Genomic DNA, 20,568 nt, shown 5'->3' with positions numbered 1-20,568 from the left:
CTCAGCGGAGATCTTACCAAAGAGAGTTCCTATCAAATGCATGCACACCCTCTCGTCCGGTGCCAGCAGCTGGACGACTGTCAGTGCGTGCCAGGCCAGGGCATCCTGGAGACGGGACAGGACGTGCTTCTTGCGCACCAGCTACGGGCCAAACACAGCAGCCCGTTAGGCCTTGGCCCCACTCCCGCGCTGCTCCCACCACCCTGAGGACAAAAGGGCCATCAGGGCCCGGGTGCCGACGCGACAGGGCTGGCCAGGGACCACGTCGGCTGGGCCCCGGCCCCAAACCGAGCGCCGGAAGAGCGGCAGCCCAGCCGGCGGGGCGGGGAACGGCGGGGGGGAGCTCCGGAGCCCAGCCGCACACGGGAAGAAGCTGCGGGGCAGGCGCTGCCCACCGAGGCGCTGCCGTCGCCAAGGGTCTCCACGGCGCAGGCGAGGCAGAGCGGCGGGTGGAGCGGCAGCGCCCAGCGCAGCCCATGATCGCCACACAGCCCCGCCGCCATGGGCCGCTACCGGGGCTGCCGTGCGGCTCCGCCCACGGCGGGAACGACGGCTCCGCCCCGGGGCCGCCCCGGCTCCGCCCCGGGGCCGCCCCGGCACCACCTCCCTTCCGGCGGCCGCCGCGGGAGCGCTTCCGCCTCTTCCCTTGCAGCGCGCTCGGGCCGACAGCAGCGACCGCGCCGCGGCCATGGTGAGCGGCGTCGGGCCCCGGCCTCGTCTTCCTCCTCTTTCTTGTTCTTCCTTCTCCTCTTCCTACCCCCCTTCCTCCGGAGGGTCTGGGTTAGAGGGAGGCCGCCTTCCAGCTGCGCGGCGGGCAGCACGTGGAGGCCGTGCGGGCGGGCAGGGGTGCGGCCGGTTTCGGGGGACAGGCCCGGGGGGCTGGCGGTCCTGGGGACAGCCGGGAACGGGAAACTCGGTGTCTGGCATCACCCCCTCCCCGTGCTGGGAGCCGGAGAGACCGAAGTTCTGCCAGCGCCGGTGGCTGACACCGCTTGTGACCTCGCTGCTGTGCTACCCCACTGCCCATGTTAACGTTTAGAAGCTGCTTGTGGTTTGCAGAAATAACCCCGATACGTGCTCTTCTGGTGATTTCTTCAAAATTTTTGTTAGTCTGTTCATTTGCACTGTTAATGCGTATTGAAATGCTTCATTTTGTGTCGTCTTTGTGGTACAAAACGCCTGAAGGCTGCCCCGTAAGTGCACTGCTGCTGCTTTGTGGGGTGTAGATTGTGAGGAGATACACTCTTTACTTTGATGTAACGTATATCTTTCTTACTTTTCCCCTTTATTTTGAAACAATAAGAATCCGTACTCTTTTACGAGTAAAATGCAGTGGTGTTTCTTCTATATGGGCAGGGCAGATGAGACACAACTCCAGAAATTAATAAATCTGGTGGACATGATGCCTGTGCAGTGCTGATGGGACCAAAGCCTCCTTTGCTCCTACTGTAATATTCTCTACTTTTTCTTTTAGAGTGAGGCAGAAGTGAATCCCAAAGCTTACCCACTAGCTGATGCACAGCTCACCAAAACACTGCTGGATCTTGTGCAGCAATCCTGCAACTATAAGCAGCTACGCAAGGGAGCCAATGAAGGTGAGACCTGTATGTTGAAAAGTGTGCTACAAGTCATAACAAGGATTTTGTTAGATGCCATGGGTAGAGATTGTGTTTTCTCTGTAGCTATGAATTACTCATTTTATATAGATATGGCTGTTGCAGGTGTGTGTCTTTTTTCTCCTCCTTCAAGGCTGCTTTAAGAATATTCAGGGACAGAACTAAGCTGTAATCTTTTAGACGTTTATATGCAGTTCTGGTAGATTCCCAAATTGTGTTACTGGTGCACAGTTTGTAATCATGCATGCTGTGGTGTGGCATTTGGATTACCAGATGCCTAATCCCTTCAGAACCATCAAAGATTTGGGTTTTCAGGTACCTCTAGTGCAACCTGCTCACGTAATAGTGGCTCTCTTCAAAGTTTCTTGGGATTTCACCTAGTCAAACTTGTAAAAAACCCACAATCGCTAAGGATAGAAACTTAGTAATCTCTTAGAAACGGTGTCCCATGCACTAGATCTTCTTCCCACTGATGCCATTTTCAACATCTCCTGAAGTTGTTTTACATTAGATGTGCTTTCCAGAAAGACCTAGACCGACTCTCTAGTTTCTTTTACAGCCACCAAAACACTGAACAGAGGGATAGCAGAGTTCATTGTGATGGCAGCAGATGCGGAGCCCTTGGAGATCATCTTGCACCTCCCTCTTCTCTGTGAGGACAAGAACGTACCTTATGTGTTTGTGCGCTCCAAGCAAGCCCTGGGCCGGGCATGCGGTGTTTCCCGGCCTGTTATTGCCTGCTCCATCACCATCAAGGAGGGATCACAGCTAAAGCCTCAGATCCAGTCTGTACAGCAAGCTATAGAAAGACTGTTGGTCTAAGTGCCCATGAGTGTGTGTGTGTGTGTGAAAAGTGCAGATTAGGGGAAATTAATGTTTAGCTTTAGTTGAGATGATAGTTTTGATATCAATGTTTCATTTCAAAATGCTATATTTTTGTTTAATAATGGCTTAATTCTTAGTGTTTCTGCTTCCTATCCCTCCCCTTTTCTATTATTCCGCTCCAATATATTCATTCTCATTGTATGACTTCTTGAAAAGTGACTGCACAACTGTGTTTTCTGTTTAAAAGAAGGACAGAAAAAAAAGTCCCCTCCTTGTCTTCCTTGTGTGCCCACTCAGGGCTTTTTTAACCCACCCATCAGCTTTCTCTGTGTTGCAGTAATTCTGCTAACCTTCAGCCTCCAGCAGGTGTAACTCAGCATTTCTGAATGGTTTAGGCTACTGAGGAAAAAATACAGCCCTGTGTTCAGGCTGCTGGAGTCATAATCAGTGAGTAGCACAGCCCTTGTTCTTGAAACCAGACAAGATACTTCTGTAAGAGATGCACAGAGAGCAGAAATCTTATGGCAGTACACAAGGGGAATTCTTCATTATTTCTAAATACTGACTTTTTAAGAAAAAATAAAAATGCTGCAAAGCTACATAGAATTTTCATTCTCTTGGTGAAGTATTTGCAACTAACTGGAGTTAGCTAAACTCACAGGTTGCCTAAAGGCTATTGCAATGCAGTAATTTTTACTCCTTTAGTTTTCTTTGCATGGACTGTTACCACTGAGGTTGGGGTTCCTAGGGGAAGTTAAGTACAAAAGACATGGCAGAGAGAAGCCTGTTGTGGCTGCTGAGTGTGGGAACTGGCAGTGGTCAGAAGATAGATTTTTGGCTCCAGGCAGTACCTTGAAGCCTGTGGGGAAAGCCAAGTACATAACTCTCTCGCTTGGGCCTGGGAAATCATAAGGAGGAACCCAAAACAATCCTCGTAGATAGCATCTTCCTGACACACGGTGTTTTTCCAAGTTGTTTACCGGTAAAGATGTTTTCAAGAAGGTGTAGGTTCTAAATGACCAATAATATTAGTTGTACCAAATACCATGTAAAAGGCCCTGTTCTCAGTAAACCTTTGCTATAATGCCCTCCGAAGAAACCAGAGTTCTATGTATTGTTATTTGAGCCATCCCTAACAATAGATGAGCACCCTACATCTGGTTAATTTTAAAAACTGCCATGGCTTTTAGCTACTGCACTGTAGTCACCTGACTGAAGATGAACACTTTTAAGTCATGGCCAAGGAAACAAGTAATTTTTCAGATAAATTAATGTGTGTCTCAAGGAGAGAATGCTATATTATCTCATGTCCTGGAAAAGCAGCATGGAGCACCAACAGCAATCTGCATTAGTGGTGGTTTTATGGACCTAGTTTTAGTTAAATGCATATTGTATAATAAATCCACTTCTGCTCTGATTAGAAAAGTTTAAACCCCTGTATTAGAATATCAAACCTGTTACCTATTGCAGGATGCCAAATCAAAATAGTGTGGAAACTCCATTAGGTGCAATAGCTGAAGGGAACATAGATTTTCCTGTAATGTTTCCATAGAGGCATTAACTTCATACCTTTACTAAGTACAATCCCAAGCAGATGAAATCAGCTCATGAAAGACTGAAGACATCATGTTTGTATGTTTTGTAAATAGCTGATACCATTAATCCTTGCTGGGGTGAACTTGATACAAATACTTCAGAATCTTTTTATTTGTATGAGGTTTAGAAGGGCTCCTGTTCCCTTCTACTGATGCTGATGGTTCAGCTAGTTGTGTTTAGAACTACAGCTTTGCCAGGAATTTGCCCTATTGTACCAAGACAGCTGATGTAAGAGAAAGCACACAAGGAGCAGAAATAAAGGATATTTGAGCAAGCAAAACTTTTCCTGCTCTGAAGCACTCCATCGCTTTTTAAACTTCTGCTTAATGTGACAGCCTGCTATATTTAAAAAAAAAAAAAAAAAAAAGAAAAGAAGAAGCCAGGAGGCAGATCTAACAACCTAGAACAAACATACCACAATCATCCAAAACCTGGAACATAGTGTGCCTGAAGGTTAGCAAACCAAGAGACATATTAACAAGGATATTTACAGAATTCAATTCACAGAATTACAGACTGGATAGGATAGTCTCATTATTCCACTCTTCAAGCCTCGCTAAGACAAGCATTTACAGTAACTTCTTTGCCCAAGGGCAAAATGAGTACTGAGGCAAATCTTTATTAAAAATAACGAATGCAGGCTGATTGGAAGTGTAAAAGGTAATGTAGTTTCAGTACTGCAGAGCTCAATGCAGGCTAGCTGCTCTCTGGAGGAACTGCAGAGGTAGAAGTGAGCAGCGTGCTGGCACAGCCAGGACAATCACTGTGCCAGAAGGGTGGTCACAGCTGGCTCTACTACATGTGCCACACTATAGACTAGTCACAGGACAGTTTGCAAGCCACAAATGGGAAGCTTTGGACACAAAAAACACTGCAGACCAAAATGGACACCTCAGGTATTCTATTTTGTGTCCTGTAGAAAGTTACGTTTCACTAAACATTTAGTAATTTCCTAAAGCAAAAGCAACAACTGTTCATTGATTCTAGTCACCTTGCACTGCAAGACAGGTGGGGCACACCGGGGATGAAAGTCTAAAACGCAAAACATCCAGCCTTCATAAGTATGACTAAAAATGTAAAAATACTGTACATAACAAGGGCTCTCTCCACAACTTGCTAATCTTCTGTTTTTAAAGCATGGATTTGAGTACAGAAGCCTGCACAATAGTTTGACTCATATTCACTTAGAGAGGTGGAAAAGCTCTATGCCGTCTGGCCTAGGTTACAATGTAAGATGTACCCAAAGTATGTATTCTATCACAATCTGCATGAGCTGCTGAAACTAGGTGAGGCAGTGTTTCCCTTGCCCCCTCCCTCCAGACTGTCTTCTGTTAATGGCCCATCAATGCCCTGCTGCATGACTCATAGGTAACTCCCTCCAGGAGCTATCTCTGTTTAATGGGCAATCAAGGACCCACTGCAAGACTGATAAAATGATATCAGCCCATTGTGAGATGCTCTGCCCAGGGGGAGGAGCCAAGCATTCCCACCTGGATATAATCTGGGATTTGGGACAGCACAAGCAGCTTTACCCACTGGATTCCCAGAGGACAAGAGCTACCAGACCTTTCTGCAAGAACACTGCTTCAACAAGACCACTTCATCTGGCCTGCTACCACCATGGTGTCAGGTTGTATTCTGACTCTGTCAGTGATCTTTTGTACTATTGCATGTGCTTTATTTTATCTTACTTTTTTTTCTCTCCTATTAAATTGTTTTTTCTGACTTGGAGTCTCTCGCTGGTTTTGCCTTCAAGCCAGCACACCATCTCAGTAATTTAATTGGAATAAACGCTTGCAGCCTTCCACAGAACACAATTTGTTTTCCATTTCTAAACCAGCTTTTGCTATTACCATTTAAATTTGGGAGACCTGTGTGTGCAGATTTGTTAAGTGCCAGCTTTTTGCCCAAGGGATTGCATACTGCTTCCAAGTAATTTTTTTCTTCTTTTAAGATCTGCTGGTAATATTTGTAATGGTGATGGTAGAAAAGAACACAATTTGTTTACTAGTACTGATACTGGCTGTTTTGGAGAGTAACATATATTTATACCCTCTGTTAGGACACAGACTCAACCTGCTGCTTGAATTCATGTGGTGCCTTAACACAGATCATTGTGTTCTCTTACACTGAAGTGAGTTTTGCTGTCTTTATGATGCAGAGATGGCACAGTGTTGCAAAGAATAAGGTCCAACTTTATTAAAGAACCAGCAAGGCACAACTCTGTCCATGTGCAGTGGGTGACCTGAGTTCACAGGGAATTTAGTTCTGCCTTTAGCTACTGTCAACAGAATCCAGCTTTGCAGAGATGTTTCACAACTAAGTAGAAAATTTCTCCACTGCTAGACAGAGCAACATTTAGTTGCCGTCTCTTTCACACCAAAATTAAACAGATACAGCACTCACATAAGACAATCAAAAGTCTAAGGAGATGGAAGTAAACCAGGGCCTTCCTCTCCAGCTTAGCACTCATTAAAGTATTCAGTTAAAGCATCCATGAGCTCCTGCTTCTTGCTTCCACACCTCAACCCCAAAAACCTACATGCATCCTTCAGGACAGGTACGGTTAGCTTGCACAGAGTGCCCTTCTGCACATGACTCTGCAGCTCATCTTTTGAGACTTCTACCTTGGGCCTCTTCTCAGTTTGACCACCAGAAGCTAGAAAGATACATTTTAGATCACAAAAATTTTAAAAATTCAAAATACATCAATGTTTCTTATACATATCATAGTTAATGGCCATTAGCACATTACACTTTAACAGCCACACACTCACAGACCTCATTTCCATGTTTTAAGAAACAGGTGTCAAAATGTAAGTCATAAAGTATTTCATTGATAGGAGTGATCTTAATTGAAGTATGAAACTTTGTGTTCTGATGAAAACATTACCCTCCAAATGAAACTTTTAAGGGATTCTCGTTGAGACAGCAGAATGTAATGATTCCACAGAGAGCTGAGCTGACACTCACTTTATGCCGTCTTTCATAGACTCCCAAATTACACACGGACTTCAGCATTACTTACGCATTTCGCCCTTAAGATGCCCATCTTGAACTTGCTAAACATGCATAAAACTCTGCTCCCTCACCAACACAAACTGAAAACATGAGTGATTTTACCATTCTGTCATAAAACAGACAGTTGCTGAAATTATATACATATTCTGCAGTCATTTACCCACTTTACTTCCTATACTTCATTCTGCAGTTTGTCACTCCAGCAACTCTCCAACTGGATACCACAATATTTTCGACTCTCTAAGAATCACTGGATATAATACTTCATTGTGGAGATCAGCAATTGTTGTACAAGCAGCTTCTTTAAACTATGAGACAAACTGAAAACAGAAGCTTCAGAATACTATTTTGTGTCTGCACCACCATTACTTACCTTGTTTTTGCATTACAGCCTTCCCATCAGGATTGTAGTCGGGGGGATAGACCAGCTGCTTAAACTCGTCCACCAGGTTGCCCAGCCTATGGCTCATCTGTTCAGACTTTGGCACTAGCAAAAGATAAAGATTTGCCCTCTCAGAAATAGTGTGATCACAAGAAAGTCTACAAGTCCATCCCTGTTGCCAGATGAACTATCACCTCACCTGATGGGAAAAATCTCATTCTAAAATGCTCATTCTAAAAAACTATTTGTACATGTAATCGCACAACACTTTATTTTCTAGGATGATGTTAAACATTCACTCAAGAAGGGACTCACAAAATATGAACCAGCCTAGGTAGGCGAACTCCACTCTGTATTGGGAAGTAAAGCCAGCTCATCAAGCACTCAGCTGTAACTTTAGGATCTATGACCACCGAAGAGACCCCTCTGATAGAAGAACGTGTGCACAAAGGGGAACTAACACACGTTAATGATTTTGGAGAAATGGAATAGAAACATGTATGATTTTTCTGGAGAAACCTACATAAACAGCTTTTTCTGTACTAGAGATGCATGATTTTGGTGGGGATACCCCTCATGCATCCAGCACTGTAATAAAGAACACCTGCTTCTTAAAGGTGCATTGGTGCTAACAAGCCTGACTGTTTTTCAGTAACATCACCAGACACAACTGTGCTTCTGTAATAACTAGCCTGCAAGTGTCCTGCAAGCATGCAAAACTGCAAATACTTATATTATGATACTCCCAAATGAGAAATTTACAGCTCTTGGTAATATCAAGAGTTTGGACATCTGGGATGCTGTGTCCAGTTCTGGGCTCCCCAGTACAAGAGAGACACGGAGCCCCTGGAATGGGTCCAGCAGAGGACAATAAAGATGATTAAAGGACTGGAACATCTTCCTTATGAGGAAAGTCTGAAGAAACTGGGCCTGTTCAGCCTCCAGAAGGGATGACTGTGAAGGAAACCTCATCAATGCATCTAAGTATCTGAAGGGAGGATGTCAAGAGAATAGTGCCAGGCTCTTGGTGGTGGCAAGCAACAGGACAAGAAGCAATGGGCAGAAACTGAAGCACAGGAAAAACCATCTGAACGTGAGGAAGAACTTTACTGGGAAGGTAACTGAGCATTGAAACAGGTCACCCACAGAGGTTGTAGAGTATCCCTCACTGGAGAAATAATTGAAGAACTATCCGGAACTAAGCCTGTGCAATGTGCTGTAGGATAACCCTGCTTCAGCAGGGAGGTTGGACCAGATGATCCACTGAGGTCCCTTCCCTCCTGACCCACTCTGTGATTATACAAGACACATTTAAACTCTCCCAGTCACTAGTTGGCAGCACTGCCCCCAGCAGAGTAACTGTGTTGTCTCAGTCCATTTATCAGACTGAAATATTAATGAGAATCTTGAAGAGAGAAATTTCAGAGAAAAATTTTCTCAGCATAGGAAAAAGGTGATTCAGTTTTAATTTTGGATGGTAAAGTGAGCAATTTTTTCTTTACCATAAAAGTGACAGCAATAGAAAATAAGGTTTCAGTACTTCAGAACGGACGCAACCAGAATCCTACATAGTGAAACTGCACGCAACTGAAATATTTCTTAAAAGACATTTGGGTTTGTAGTAGTACGTATTTGACTTATAACAAAATCATGAGTCCCCTACCCTGCCTCCCTTCACATCCACCAATAGCTCTCACTTGTAAGATCCTCAGCTTGTTCTGGTTCCATCATATCCAGTGCCAAAGCCTCCAAATTCCTGAAGTGCTGCTGCAAAACTGGGTTCTCAAAGCTGTCAGGCCTGTCAAGAAACCCCCAAAATGTCAATGTGTGCTGCCAAGAAGACAGACAAAACACTTAAGATCTACCACCAGCTTATTTCAGAATAAAACTTCCCCCTTTCCCACACAGTAATCCATTGCATCAGAATGGCTTTTCCTCTTCAGTTTACTCACTGAATCACTGTTCTGTCTCGTATCAAGCACATGAGAATGCTGTGTGAGAGTTAGAAAGTTGTATGAAACAAAAGGAGATGGTGACATCATACTTTATTAACAGTTATGGTGACTTCCACATACCTAGGAAAAAAATCTCCCACAGAAGTACTTCATAGCATTTATTCCAGCTATAATGAAAAAAAAAAAAGCCTAACTCCTCTTTCTAAAGTGCTGTAATTTAAATGATTTAGGTCTGATCTGCTGTAGAGTGGCAGAACCACAATAAAATGTGATACCTCTGCAACAAATGACAACAGCCCGGAGAACAAGAGCAATTCTACGAAGAACTCCAGAATGTGCTACATAAAACACTGTGGTGCCTGGGTATCCAGAATGATTAAGAATAAAATTTGGACAAAGCTACTGCAAAGAAAAGCAATTTCTATCAAAACACATCAAAATCTCATCTCAGGAACACCACAGCTGAACCATGTGTGTAACAGAGCAAGCAGTGGTTGACCTTTCTTCCCCATGCCACCCCCTGCACCCTCTTTATCTCCAGGTACCTGTATTTGAACCGTAGCCTCTGAATGATTTCCTTCATTTTGTCTACCTGCTCTCGGCTGGCTGGCACATTTTCTGTAAAAGCAACATTACGTTTGTCATCTGCGTAGGGTAGAAAAATCACGTGGAAACCTATACGGAAGAGAGGGAGGAAGACAACAGTTACACAGAGGCATGGTCTAAAAATAATATATGAGGAAAACCAAGATGGTTATTATCTAAGTCTGATGACTCCAAACTATCTACCTGTTTTGTTGTTAACAACAGCAATCCATAATACTTCCAAGTGCCTACAGTATGACACTCAATCCCAATCTCAATGTTTATAACCAAGAGCACTAATGGCTTTGTGAAAGACATTCAGACTAAATTCATAGCTAAGAGTTGGATACTTGCTTTTTATGTAGGACATCAACTACTCCACCTTTCCCACCTCTTACTGGGTATGAGCTTGAAAAAGATTTGTTTGAAAATCAAGTTATTGCCCATATTATTCTGAAGTACTTTACTTTCTACACAAGCAGCGTTACTTCCCTACTTTACATTCTCCCAGAAGATGTTTTTGCACTTAAAGAGGTGAGAAAATACAAAACAGCAGGAGTCTGCTCCCTAATCATTCCCCACTCAGCTGACATGGCATGAGGCTCACTATATGTGAGATTATTTAATACTTTACAATGTATTCAAGGATACAACATAATTCAGGAGAAGACATTCTGTCTAGTCTTCAAACAGGAAACAAAGGCTCTTCATTTCTACATCAGTTATCTGAATCTGCTAAAATGAGGTAGAAGGCAGGGAAAACACTCTAGTCAGGTCATACCTGAGCAAGCACTGACGCGACTGGGGCTTTAAAAACAGGTTCAACATCAGACGCTTACACTGACAAAACTGAAGAAAATCAATGTCGGAAAGCATTTTCCCCAGTTTTAAGTGGGGGTAGCACTAATATCTTCTCTCAATGCAGGACACTGACTACATCCAATCATGCAGAAAAAGGCATCAGTTTTTTCCATACCTGGAGGGACTACCTGCACTTTCTGCTCATCCAACTCTTCCTCCTGGGGAACAAGGGCCACAAAGCGAGGAGGGACATTCCAGCGAGGGGTGTATCTGCACAGCATCATCATCTCCCTCTCCAAACACTTCATCAATAGGGCATTAAACAGCATTGTACTCCCTGCAAAGGAAAGAGTGGATTGGTCAGACTGACAGCTTTGCTCCTTTGTTCTGGAATATAACCCTAGATATTACAGTTTCAAAACCGGTGAATTCTTTGAAATGTTTGCATTATTGTGGAGGTAAAAAGCAAATTTTGGAAGGGAGAAGACTCAAAATGGACAGTGTTAGTGAGTCCCTCCTGACCAGCAGTGAGACTTCTGGTGGAAGAAGTGAAATCCCTACCACCTGAGCAATGGAATACTGTGAAATTTTATCTACAAAGTCTGTTTCTGTTTGGTGGGACACCACAACAGAAGCACATAATGGACCTTCTGTGGAAATAACAGTAAGAATTCAGACTTCAGTACTCTTCCTGAGTCACACTTTCCCCTCAGATTTATTTCACCAGACATGGTGGTCAGGGAAAGACTGACATATAAATAAAGTGGTTGAGCCAGCAAACTGCAGTTAGAGAAGGAAGCATAAGGGCTCTTTGTTAGTCAGACACTGAAAAGACTTTGGTCATAGCTCAGCCCTCTTTATCCACTGCTAGACTGAGGAGCTAAAGGTTTTTCCTTACTACTGTGCAGCTTGGGATATATTTCTAGATAAATAGATGTATGTATACATAAAAAAGGCAAAAACAAGCAGTTCTAAATGTCCTTGCCTTCTCTCTTTACGAGCATTAAAGCGCTATTAATTCAACTATACTTCCTGAGTATCATGTTTCCGTTTCTAGCTGATACCAACTTAAAAACAGCAATTATCTCCCCTGGTTTGGGGTTTTGGTTTTTGTGTTTTTGTTGTTAGTTGGTTTTGTTTGGGCTTTTTTAACCATCTTTGCCTTCTTGTCAGGTAAGTGAAGTAGGATCCTTCACTTTCTTGAATGGCTAAAACAAGTACTTTGTGACTACAACTGCATGGTCTAATTAGCTGTTTGTCATGGATAAACATGAAGCACAATTGGCTCTTCTGCTATACAAGAAAACAAGAAATACCTGCAACTGAGAGGGGCAATAACAGTTAATTCAGTTCTTCTTAACATTAACAAGTTCTTAAGTTAGACAAAGCTTTTACACTCAATGATCCCCACTCAAACACACGATGAATCAGCTGGTTACACTAATGCAAGGTAGTAAATCTTCTCTTGCCATCTTTGCTTACCTCTCACCAGGGACTCCTCAGGATAGATGAACTGGGAGGGTCTGATATGGTGGTGCTGTTTTAGCATTGAAAGTGGTTTGAAGCCAATCAGAAACAAGCCTGGAGAATGGAACCGTTTTAATTCTTCCGTCTCCTCTTTCTCCAGCACAATCTGTCGACTTCCGTATGTCTAAACCAGGGAAGACCAGATGATGGGGCTGCCAGCATTAAAAAAAATGGGGACCAGGAGGCAGAACAGGGCAGGAAGTACAGGAGGAGGATGCAACTGCTGTGTTCCACTACTGGAAAGAAGTTTCTAGCCAAGACAGTGTAAACCTTCATGACCAGTGCACACCAAAATGGCAAGTGACAGTCTGTGACCATTATCCCAAGGGAAATTCTACCTGAACATAAGCAAAATGTACTTTTTTAAGAAAATGGCTAAGCCCTGATACAGAGAGGCTGTCACATCTCATCTCTGGAGTTCTTCAGAGCTGTCCCAAAAAACCCTGAGGAACCTGATCTGGTTTTATGAGTCTCGCCCTGGGCCGGGTTGGACCAGACTTTTTCAGAGGTCCTGTCCAACTGTAAACTTGCTTCAGCAGATGCATGTCAGCTGCCTACTCCGGAGAGAAATAGTGAATGAGAAACAATGTAGCACCACTCATGCATCACAAAATCAAAACCGTATTATAGTCCAGATGCTGAAGGTAGACATCAGGGCTTAATGCTCAGCTTTCTGTTTATCTCCTATACTTTATTTCAAGAAACTAATATCCACTATAAATAGACTTAACACTTCATTATGAGACAACAGCTTTAAGAGCTATTAACATGGAAGAAGACACAAAGCTCATTTGTGAGAGTATACCTAGCAACTACATAACCTGTTCTGAAATAAAGCTGTGCCTGATCAGAATGTGACACTCAATTTACATCAGTCAAACCATCAAGCAAGAAGGTAAAACAAAGAAAAATTTATACAAAAACTTCAAAGCTAACGAGCCTTTTGTTTGGAAAACAGCTCCAACTCCCCTGTGACTCACACTTGTATGTTTAAAAAAATGGATCAAATCTGCTCCTAACAAATCCAAAGTTGATAACAGCGGCAATGACACAGTGTCACACAAGGTCAGGCTCTGACAATCTCGTTCTGCCTTACACAAAGAAATGACCTGTGTTCCTGACAGCACTTCCACCAGCAGCTATGCCTTCCCATGACAGTCAGGTCAGGTAAACAACCCACTCTCACCCTGCAGAACTCAAAACACAACCAGCCTGTCCCCAGGTGCTTGCAGATGCAAGTATTTCTGTATCTGATCCTGTAAGTGCAATACAAACAAAAGCAGTAAGGGAATTGGCATCTCCCTCACACATCACAGACACAATAAAAAGCAGGCACATAATCAATAAGTTACCTGAGCTCTTTTAGTGTCACTGGGCAGGAGCAAGCTGCCTGTTTTTCCATTAAACATCCTTGTCTTGGTTTTAACTGGTTCATTAGTTTCCCAATAAAGCTTCACCGGATATGGTTTATAAGCTTTTTGAATAAGGTTGTAAACACCAATAGAAAGCACCACATCGTTGCTCAGATGCAGATTTAGCCTGTGTAAAACAGGAGATACAGACTTGAGACTCCTGAAAAATCACTACTGCAGAAGAAAATCACCTCCTCATGGAAGTTATTTCCTCTGACCTTCTCCTGTTCTCCTCCCCCCAAATCATACATATCTTTGGAAACATACTATCACTTGAGTCATAATCGCACTTGCATAAAAATATTCTTGCAATATCATCATTTCTGGTCACAAAAGTTATCTAAACACAAGTAATTTACCATATTTCTTTGACTTTTTTTCACTTAAGGGCAGCTATGTGCCAACAGAGCACAGGACATGTCCCCATATGTGTACCTCAATTACACTTATTGTAATGTCCATGCTGTTTGTGCAGAAGGCAAAATTCTCCCCTAAAAAACCCACTAAGACAAACAATACCAAGATTTAAGAAAACATATAAATCAGACGTTAGAGAAAAATTAGATGTAAAAGTTTAAAAACAGAGGATTCAAATTACGAGAGCAGAACAGTGAGTTACTACAAATGCTACTTCCTCTCTTGTAAAAGGTATCACTGTTACGGGATTCTTCCTCCCCAGCTATTAGAAAACTTGAGGAACATTGCCAGAAAAGAAAATAAAGCTGTGAGCAGGACCAAGAATGCCAGTGACAACAGCTCACGTTGGGATACTTTATAAGTATTTATTGGAAAAAAAAAAATCAGGCCTTGAATTTCATTCTCGTACTGTGCTTCCACATCATTCCGCTATGAACTCACTCCCTTAAAAAAACAACTGTTATGGAGCATGTGGTTCCAAAAATACTTCCTATCTGCTTTGTCAAGATCCCTTTAATCTCTCTTTAAGTATCTCTAATCTTCTAGTAGGAGACTAGAAATATCAAAGCTATGTGAATCCATGCCAAGTGCCTAGACAGACTGGCAACATTTAACTATTTAATAACAGGCCAAGATACCTAGCATTCACATTCAGATGAATTTTTTAAGTTAGTATTGGCAAGAAAAGCCTAATTCCAATCAGATTTTACTATACACTATTTTTTACGTCGTGGCTTTTTAGGTAAGTACTTGGCAATTATGTATTATTTTTTTAACAATGATCATTTCTGGCCAAGCTCAATACAGGAGATAACACATAGAGGAAAAAAAGGCCCACTCTGCTCTTCTCATCCACAAATATCCTTGGAAACGACAGAAGAAACACCAATCTTGGACTAAAGAATGAAGACTGAGGAATGTAAGCACTGATGCCTTTAAAGACCAATCATTCCTGAAGAGGAAAGTGAGATGCAGTCTGAAAATAACATCAGGTGCTTCCGCTGAACGATGTATCGTAACTAGGCACAAACCTGACTAAAGTCCGTTTCTTTGTCTCCTTTGCTCGTACTTTCTTCATGAGATGTTCCAGTTTCTCTGACTCTTTAGGTTGAATCCCAAGGTCCTCATCCTCTGCTACATTTATAATATCCCTGTAGAATAAAGAGATATCAAACCCTCCAGGCTTCTTCAAGTGCATCAAGTCCAAGATGATACCTAAAAACAATGGAAGAGATCGGAGCAGGATCAAAAACTACTTTTTTCTTGCATGAGCATGTATCTCAGCACTCATTTCTCTATCTACACAAATAATTTAAGTAAAAATAAGCTCCAAATTGTCATCTGTACAAGATGTGAAATATTCTAGAGAAAGAGGTGATTCTAGGGCAAGAGGCAAAACATACTCTTTCTCTTTAACTTCAGCCAAAACAATGCAGAATAGAAAATGTTTCCTCTCTAATTAAGAATCTGGCCAGCACTGAATATGAAATGGCTCTAATAAGCTCCTGTAAAACATAATCTTACCTCAGGCATAGAGGGGAGTAACAAGTTCAGAAAATCCCCTTTCCCTTAGTTTTGGGTCTAATGGGTTGAGGAAGCCTCACAGCTTCTAGATCCAGGACATCTCCTGAATTCCAAAAACACTGGTTACCTCAGCTATACAGCTGAATTAATGCTGTCTACTCTCTGAGCTCAGGCTGATGTCCTTCAGCTAAAACGAACAATTAATTTTCCTTCTGTGTTAACTTGGTGTTATTATTCCCTTCATGGAAAATGGTACAATAACAAACAAACAGAAAAAAAAGTTTATTTTCTTGGCCCTCTCATGTCCCCATTTATGCTATCAAACTAGAAAGAGATCCTAGAAAACAAGTGCTAGTTACTGGATACCAGATCAGAAAACATGAATTCTAATTTAGATTAGATAACAAATTTCTAGTTAACAATATTTCTAAAAACTTTCAGAAATATTCCCCAGTTCTGATGATTTTACCTATTTTTCCGTCACAAACTAGCAATGCCGTTAACATCTGCTGCAAAGATTCATCCCATTTATTGTGTCTAAAATTAAAAGAGGAAATAATGACCTGTGTCTCTCAGATCACCAGCTCGAGTCCTGGCAAGCTTGGCTTTAGCACTGTCATTGGCATGAGGGTCATCCTCATTGGTGAAGAACATGATCCTCTTATGGCTCAGCCTGACTCGGACATCACTGAAGAGATTCGAGCAGGCCCAGAGTGCTTCACCCAGTGAATAGTCAGCATTATGGCCAAAGTTCTCCTGGAAACGTGCTCGTCCTTCATCTCCCCTGTATTGGTCCAGCTCTAGAACACGCTTCGCACCTGGAGGGGCAGCAGCATTCACATGCATCAGAAATACTGAAAGAAGTACCACGAGCTCGTCTAAGGATGCACTGGGGGTCCCTTGCAGCTGTCCAAGGAATGGTCCCAAGCACCTCTGCGGCAGCGTCCTTCCAACACCCGGCTGAGAAAACTCTCCACCATGGCCCAACATCTACAATATCACACCCAGTTACCACTGAAAGCACCTGCTAGGGCCAAGAGGACACAAAATGCCCTGGCACCAATGTGGGCTCTTTCTGTGGGGACCAGAAACAGACAGGGATTGAAGTATTGCAAACCCTCTCCAATGAATGCCAAGTGCTCAGCAGCAAAGGCATCAAACTGCACCTGCTGCAGGGCACAGCAGACTGCTGCACCACCACAGAAAAGAGAGGAGCCTGAAATGCATCCTGAATCTCCACAGCATGATGGGAAGGTGGAGAGCTCCTCCTTCCTTGCCCCTCATATCAGACGGAATCCACTCAGAGATGAAGCCCACAGATCAGCACACAGAGCATAGCAACATTCAGGTCAGGTGTCCACAGCCTTGTTGCAGCTCTGAGGATTACTTCAACACAGCTAGGACTCCTTTTCTCACCTGCCTAACAGCAGGTTCTGTTTTCTCCAGCTGCTCTACAGTGGGAGACAAGCTTTCATTTTTCAGCCACTGCATTCTGCAGAGCTTCTTCCTTTGTCCTTCACTTAAACTCTATAGCACTTACAAAGTCTCACTTGAAAATGTTTTCCTCTCCCTTTACTATTTTATTTTCATCTCCTCATCTGTCCTTCAATGTATGTGTTCATAATTACGTACTCCATAATCACCCACAGCATCTCTTCCTTCTCCAGAGCACACTGCTCTCCAAGAGCAGCAAATATATAATTCTGTTCCTTTTGAACTGATGCCTTAAGTTTTAGCTTTCATTATTTTCTAGATTCTATACTGCATTGGTATATTACTCTGAATTTCACATAAAGTGTTAGCAAGTTCTCTACACAGGGTAGTTAGGCAAAACAATCCTTCTCCAGCCTGAGAACCTAGAACACTGTTACAGCTTCAGGCCCATAAAATATAAACAGCAAACTGGGAGGATGGAACTTCAGAACCTGAAGCTGTAATTGGACAATTAACCCCAACATGTAAATAGACCAAAACTTACGGAAAGTTTTGTGAAATCTTATGACCAGGTGCCCATCTTGGGTGGAGCCACAGCCACACTCTTGAACTGCCACGGTGTATCCTTCAGAGGCCTTTTAATGAATACCTACTTATTCCTTTAACACTGTCTAGTCTCTGCTCCAGGTAGCCTCACAAGGCATCAGAACAACACCCACTGTTGCTGTGTGTTATTTGGTTTCATATTGTATTTCATTTTTATATTGGGTTTTGTAATGGTTTCTTCTGTACCTCCCAGTTCCCCTGGAAAATGTAACATCCCGAAGTTTGTCCCTGCCCTTCCACCAGCCCACCTCCCCAGTCCCCTTCCTGGAATGTAATCCAACCCTGTTCCACTCCCACCTTATCCCTGATTGGGCACTGGCTTATCCTCACCTTTAGCCCCTTCCCTGGATATATGTCCCACACCATGCGGCCCCCTCCCTCTCCTGGTTGGGGCAGTGGGACAGGGCTCCTGACCCAGGCTGGGGCAGGACCACAGAAGACAGACTGAATAAAGCCCTGGTTTCACTCCCCAGATCAAGCACAAGACCTCCTTCCTTTACCACTGATGGGGTCTCGCTCTCTCGTGCTAAGGGAAAGGTTCTCAGCCGCCTCCTGGCTTTTGGGACCCTGAGGAAACCCCTTCCAACTGAAGTTTGTCTCTCAAGCTAGCCAGGGCAAGAATGGAACCGGGAGCTCCGTGAGAGAAACAAGCCACAACCCACCTTTCCCTTGCGCTGCTTTTATTCACATGGCAAGGCTACTGCCTCTAACATGGGAGAAAGGACAAGCAGGAAAGGAGGAGGAAAATGGAAAAGCAAGACCTATAACACACTGCCAGAAAAGGGAGAAGAACCTCAAGCAGGTTTGTCAGGTCTCCACTGTAATAAATTCTGAAAATAGGACAAGGCGCAATTCTTTCAGGAGAAGCCCCTGTGTCACAAAACCTGCACTTCCTAGTAAAGAAATTGAAATCAAATGCCCTCAGAGATAAAGGCTGCCATTAAAAGTTGCAGACAGAATTCCCCCAGAAGACTCTCAACTGTCAGATAATCTGTCACCACTATTCTCTGCACTTCTCCTACTGCTTTTCCAACTCTGCTGCAACCAGCACTTGTTATCAAGCAGATGGTATGTAATCTTAAGAAAATGAAAGAGTGAAATTCAAGAATTGCCGAACTTATTATGGAAGTCAAAGATGGAACACCCCAAACAGGCTACCATATTGAACTACCTGTTCTAGCTGACACTTGAGCAGGAGGGCTGGACAAGAGGACTTCCAAAATCCAACCTCAGCCATTCTGTGATATTCTCCATCAGCTGGAATCTGTGGTGCCTTAGCACAGACACACACTTTTCTGACAGACATTCAAGAGTTCCATTGAGATACTTTTAGGTTTAGCAGACAGCAAGTGAAGATACGACATTAAAATATAAGAAAAGGCATAAAAAAGGATCTGAACCAACTCTAAGAGAAAATGCTAGGCTCTCATGAAGTTTCTAAGCTTTCAATATCTAAATCTATTTCCACCACTGTCATGAGATGACTTTATGATGCTGAATTGTATCCCCATTTGTCTGTTTAGCTCAGAAGTAAGTTCTGCACCTTTAAGACTGGTTCCAAGAGCGAAGGGGAGAGAAAAAGCACGCAGTTTGTTTTCAGAAACTGCACTTGCTCCCCCACATTTTTCTCTCTCACAGACAGTGTTGTCCGCAGCAGAGACAGCGGAAGAGAGCTCTCCTTTGCTTTTCAGTAAGTTCTTTTTTTAGCTAGCTGAGGCAGAGAAGTTCCCCAGACTGTGGTTCTTCTTTCTCTTGGAACTGTTCAAACCTGCTCTGGACTGAAAACCCAGAAAAACACTGGGAGCTCACACCTGTAGCCCACCGGGGCTCAGGGCATGGCATTATCCAGTGCAGGAGGGACTGATAAGAGACTGAGTGAGCCAAACTACACTCCATGAAAAGGACTTTGTGAATTTGCCATCTCTTCAGAACAGCAAGAGGTTTTATTGTTTAATATTATTCATTGTTTATTCTTGTGTTATACTTTCTTTGTTAAATAAACAGGTTTTCTCCACTTTTTCTCCCAGGAAATCTTTTCCTGAACCAGTAGGGGAGGGGCCGCTTGAATCTGCTCTCTAGAGGGACCCCTTTGGAAGTTTCTTCTCAAATTTGCCCTACATCAGAACAACCAACAATAGTGGATTTAAATAATAAGAACTTCTCTGATATCTCTCTTAGAGAGATTAGCTATTGACAGAGCTACTACACTGATTTCCTTACTCCATCTTTTTACACAACCTTCATACCACTTTACCTGGATTGTCCAGCTCCTGGAGAACATAAATGTGCTTGAAATCTGCTGAGTTCTTGTTGTTTTCTGTACCACAGAACACAACACCTAACAAGTCCCTGTCACTGCTGATAATTTTGCTGGTATACACATTCCGGATGCACTGAAAAAAAAACCGCACACAGGTCAAAATGAGAAGAAAATAGTTTTCAGTAAAGTGCGAAGTCTTGCCTTTAGCAATTAGCAGTTTTATCCATCGCTACCTGGAGAGTCATGTCGAAAGGAGTTTCTGCATCCCCGTCGGACTCGAACATGGCCTTGGAGGCATCCACCAAGAAGATGAGGCTGTCCCGGCCCGAAAACCTCTGGTCCGCTACGGAACGGGGGAGAACAGTTTTAGCAGCGGCCCCTCCGCCTGCGGAGCAGGCAGCAGGCCCCGAGCTGCCCTCCGTGAAGGAGTGGGGGGCCCTTACCGACCGCCTCAGCCCCTTCCTCCTCTTCCTGCTGCTGCTCCTCCTCCTGCTCCTCCTCGAGCCCCCCGCCCCGGTAGAACGACCCCCACCCCGCCATGGCTCGCGCGCCGCCGCCGCAGGAAGCGCTCGGACGGCTCGCGCCAGACGCAGCGCCCGCGCCACAC

The 20,568-nt window shown here is 43.5% G+C and overlaps 3 protein-coding genes across 6 annotated transcripts in view; 1 reads left to right on the top strand and 2 right to left on the bottom strand.

Annotated features, from left to right (window-relative positions):
• Window positions 1–267, bottom strand: part of MEI1 (meiotic double-stranded break formation protein 1) — a 38,912-nt gene extending 38,645 nt beyond the window's left edge. For all 4 annotated transcript variants that reach the window (XM_040061984.2, XM_058420221.1, XM_058420220.1 and 1 more), the window contains exon 1: window positions 18–267. In XM_040061984.2, coding sequence (XP_039917918.1) covers window positions 18–42 — 25 coding nt within the window. In that variant the 5' untranslated portion in view covers window positions 43–267. The remainder of the gene's footprint in view (window positions 1–17) is intronic.
• Window positions 268–606: 339 nt separating this feature from the next.
• On the top strand, window positions 607–4,317 carry SNU13 (small nuclear ribonucleoprotein 13). The gene is made up of 3 exons (XM_040063004.1): window positions 607–691; window positions 1,475–1,595; window positions 2,176–4,317. Exons 1-3 carry the CDS (start codon window positions 689–691, stop codon window positions 2,436–2,438), a joined length of 387 nt encoding a protein of 128 aa, XP_039918938.1. The 5' UTR covers window positions 607–688; the 3' UTR covers window positions 2,439–4,317.
• Window positions 4,318–6,211: 1,894 nt separating this feature from the next.
• Window positions 6,212–20,537, bottom strand: XRCC6 (X-ray repair cross complementing 6). Its single transcript, XM_040063182.1, has 12 exons — window positions 20,405–20,537; window positions 20,195–20,304; window positions 19,956–20,094; window positions 16,225–16,479; window positions 15,169–15,352; window positions 13,661–13,847; window positions 12,264–12,432; window positions 10,957–11,118; window positions 9,941–10,070; window positions 9,138–9,238; window positions 7,432–7,545; window positions 6,212–6,696 (listed from the first exon to the last, which is right to left on the bottom strand). Exons 1-12 carry the CDS (start codon window positions 20,499–20,501, stop codon window positions 6,500–6,502), a joined length of 1,845 nt encoding a protein of 614 aa, XP_039919116.1. The 5' UTR covers window positions 20,502–20,537; the 3' UTR covers window positions 6,212–6,499.
• Between the last annotated feature and the right edge of the window lie 31 nt (window positions 20,538–20,568).

The sequence above is a fragment of the Hirundo rustica genome, chromosome 4 (genome assembly GCF_015227805.2).
Source record: "Hirundo rustica isolate bHirRus1 chromosome 4, bHirRus1.pri.v3, whole genome shotgun sequence".
Taxonomy (NCBI): Eukaryota; Metazoa; Chordata; class Aves; order Passeriformes; family Hirundinidae; genus Hirundo; species Hirundo rustica.
Note: the sequence above shows the minus strand (reverse complement) of the source record. Positions and strands in the feature narration are given on the sequence as shown.

What these genes read in the sequence shown, in the direction of transcription:
- SNU13 (XM_040063004.1), top strand. An exon ending in ACGCAAGGGAGCCAATGAAG is followed by an intron (nt 1,596 to 2,175) that starts GTGAGACCTGTA and finishes TTTCTTTTACAG; the next exon opens with CCACCAAAACACTGAACAGA.
- XRCC6 (XM_040063182.1), bottom strand. Translation starts at nt 20,501, where the DNA reads ATGGCGGGGTGGGGGTCGTTCTACCGGGGCGGGGGGCTCGAGGAGGAG. An exon ending in TGAGGAGTCCCTGGTGAGAG is followed by an intron (nt 11,119 to 12,263) that starts GTAAGCAAAGAT and finishes TTTCCTTTGCAG; the next exon opens with GGAGTACAATGCTGTTTAAT. An exon ending in AGTGCAGGTAGTCCCTCCAG is followed by an intron (nt 10,071 to 10,956) that starts GTATGGAAAAAA and finishes TCTTCCGTATAG; the next exon opens with GTTTCCACGTGATTTTTCTA.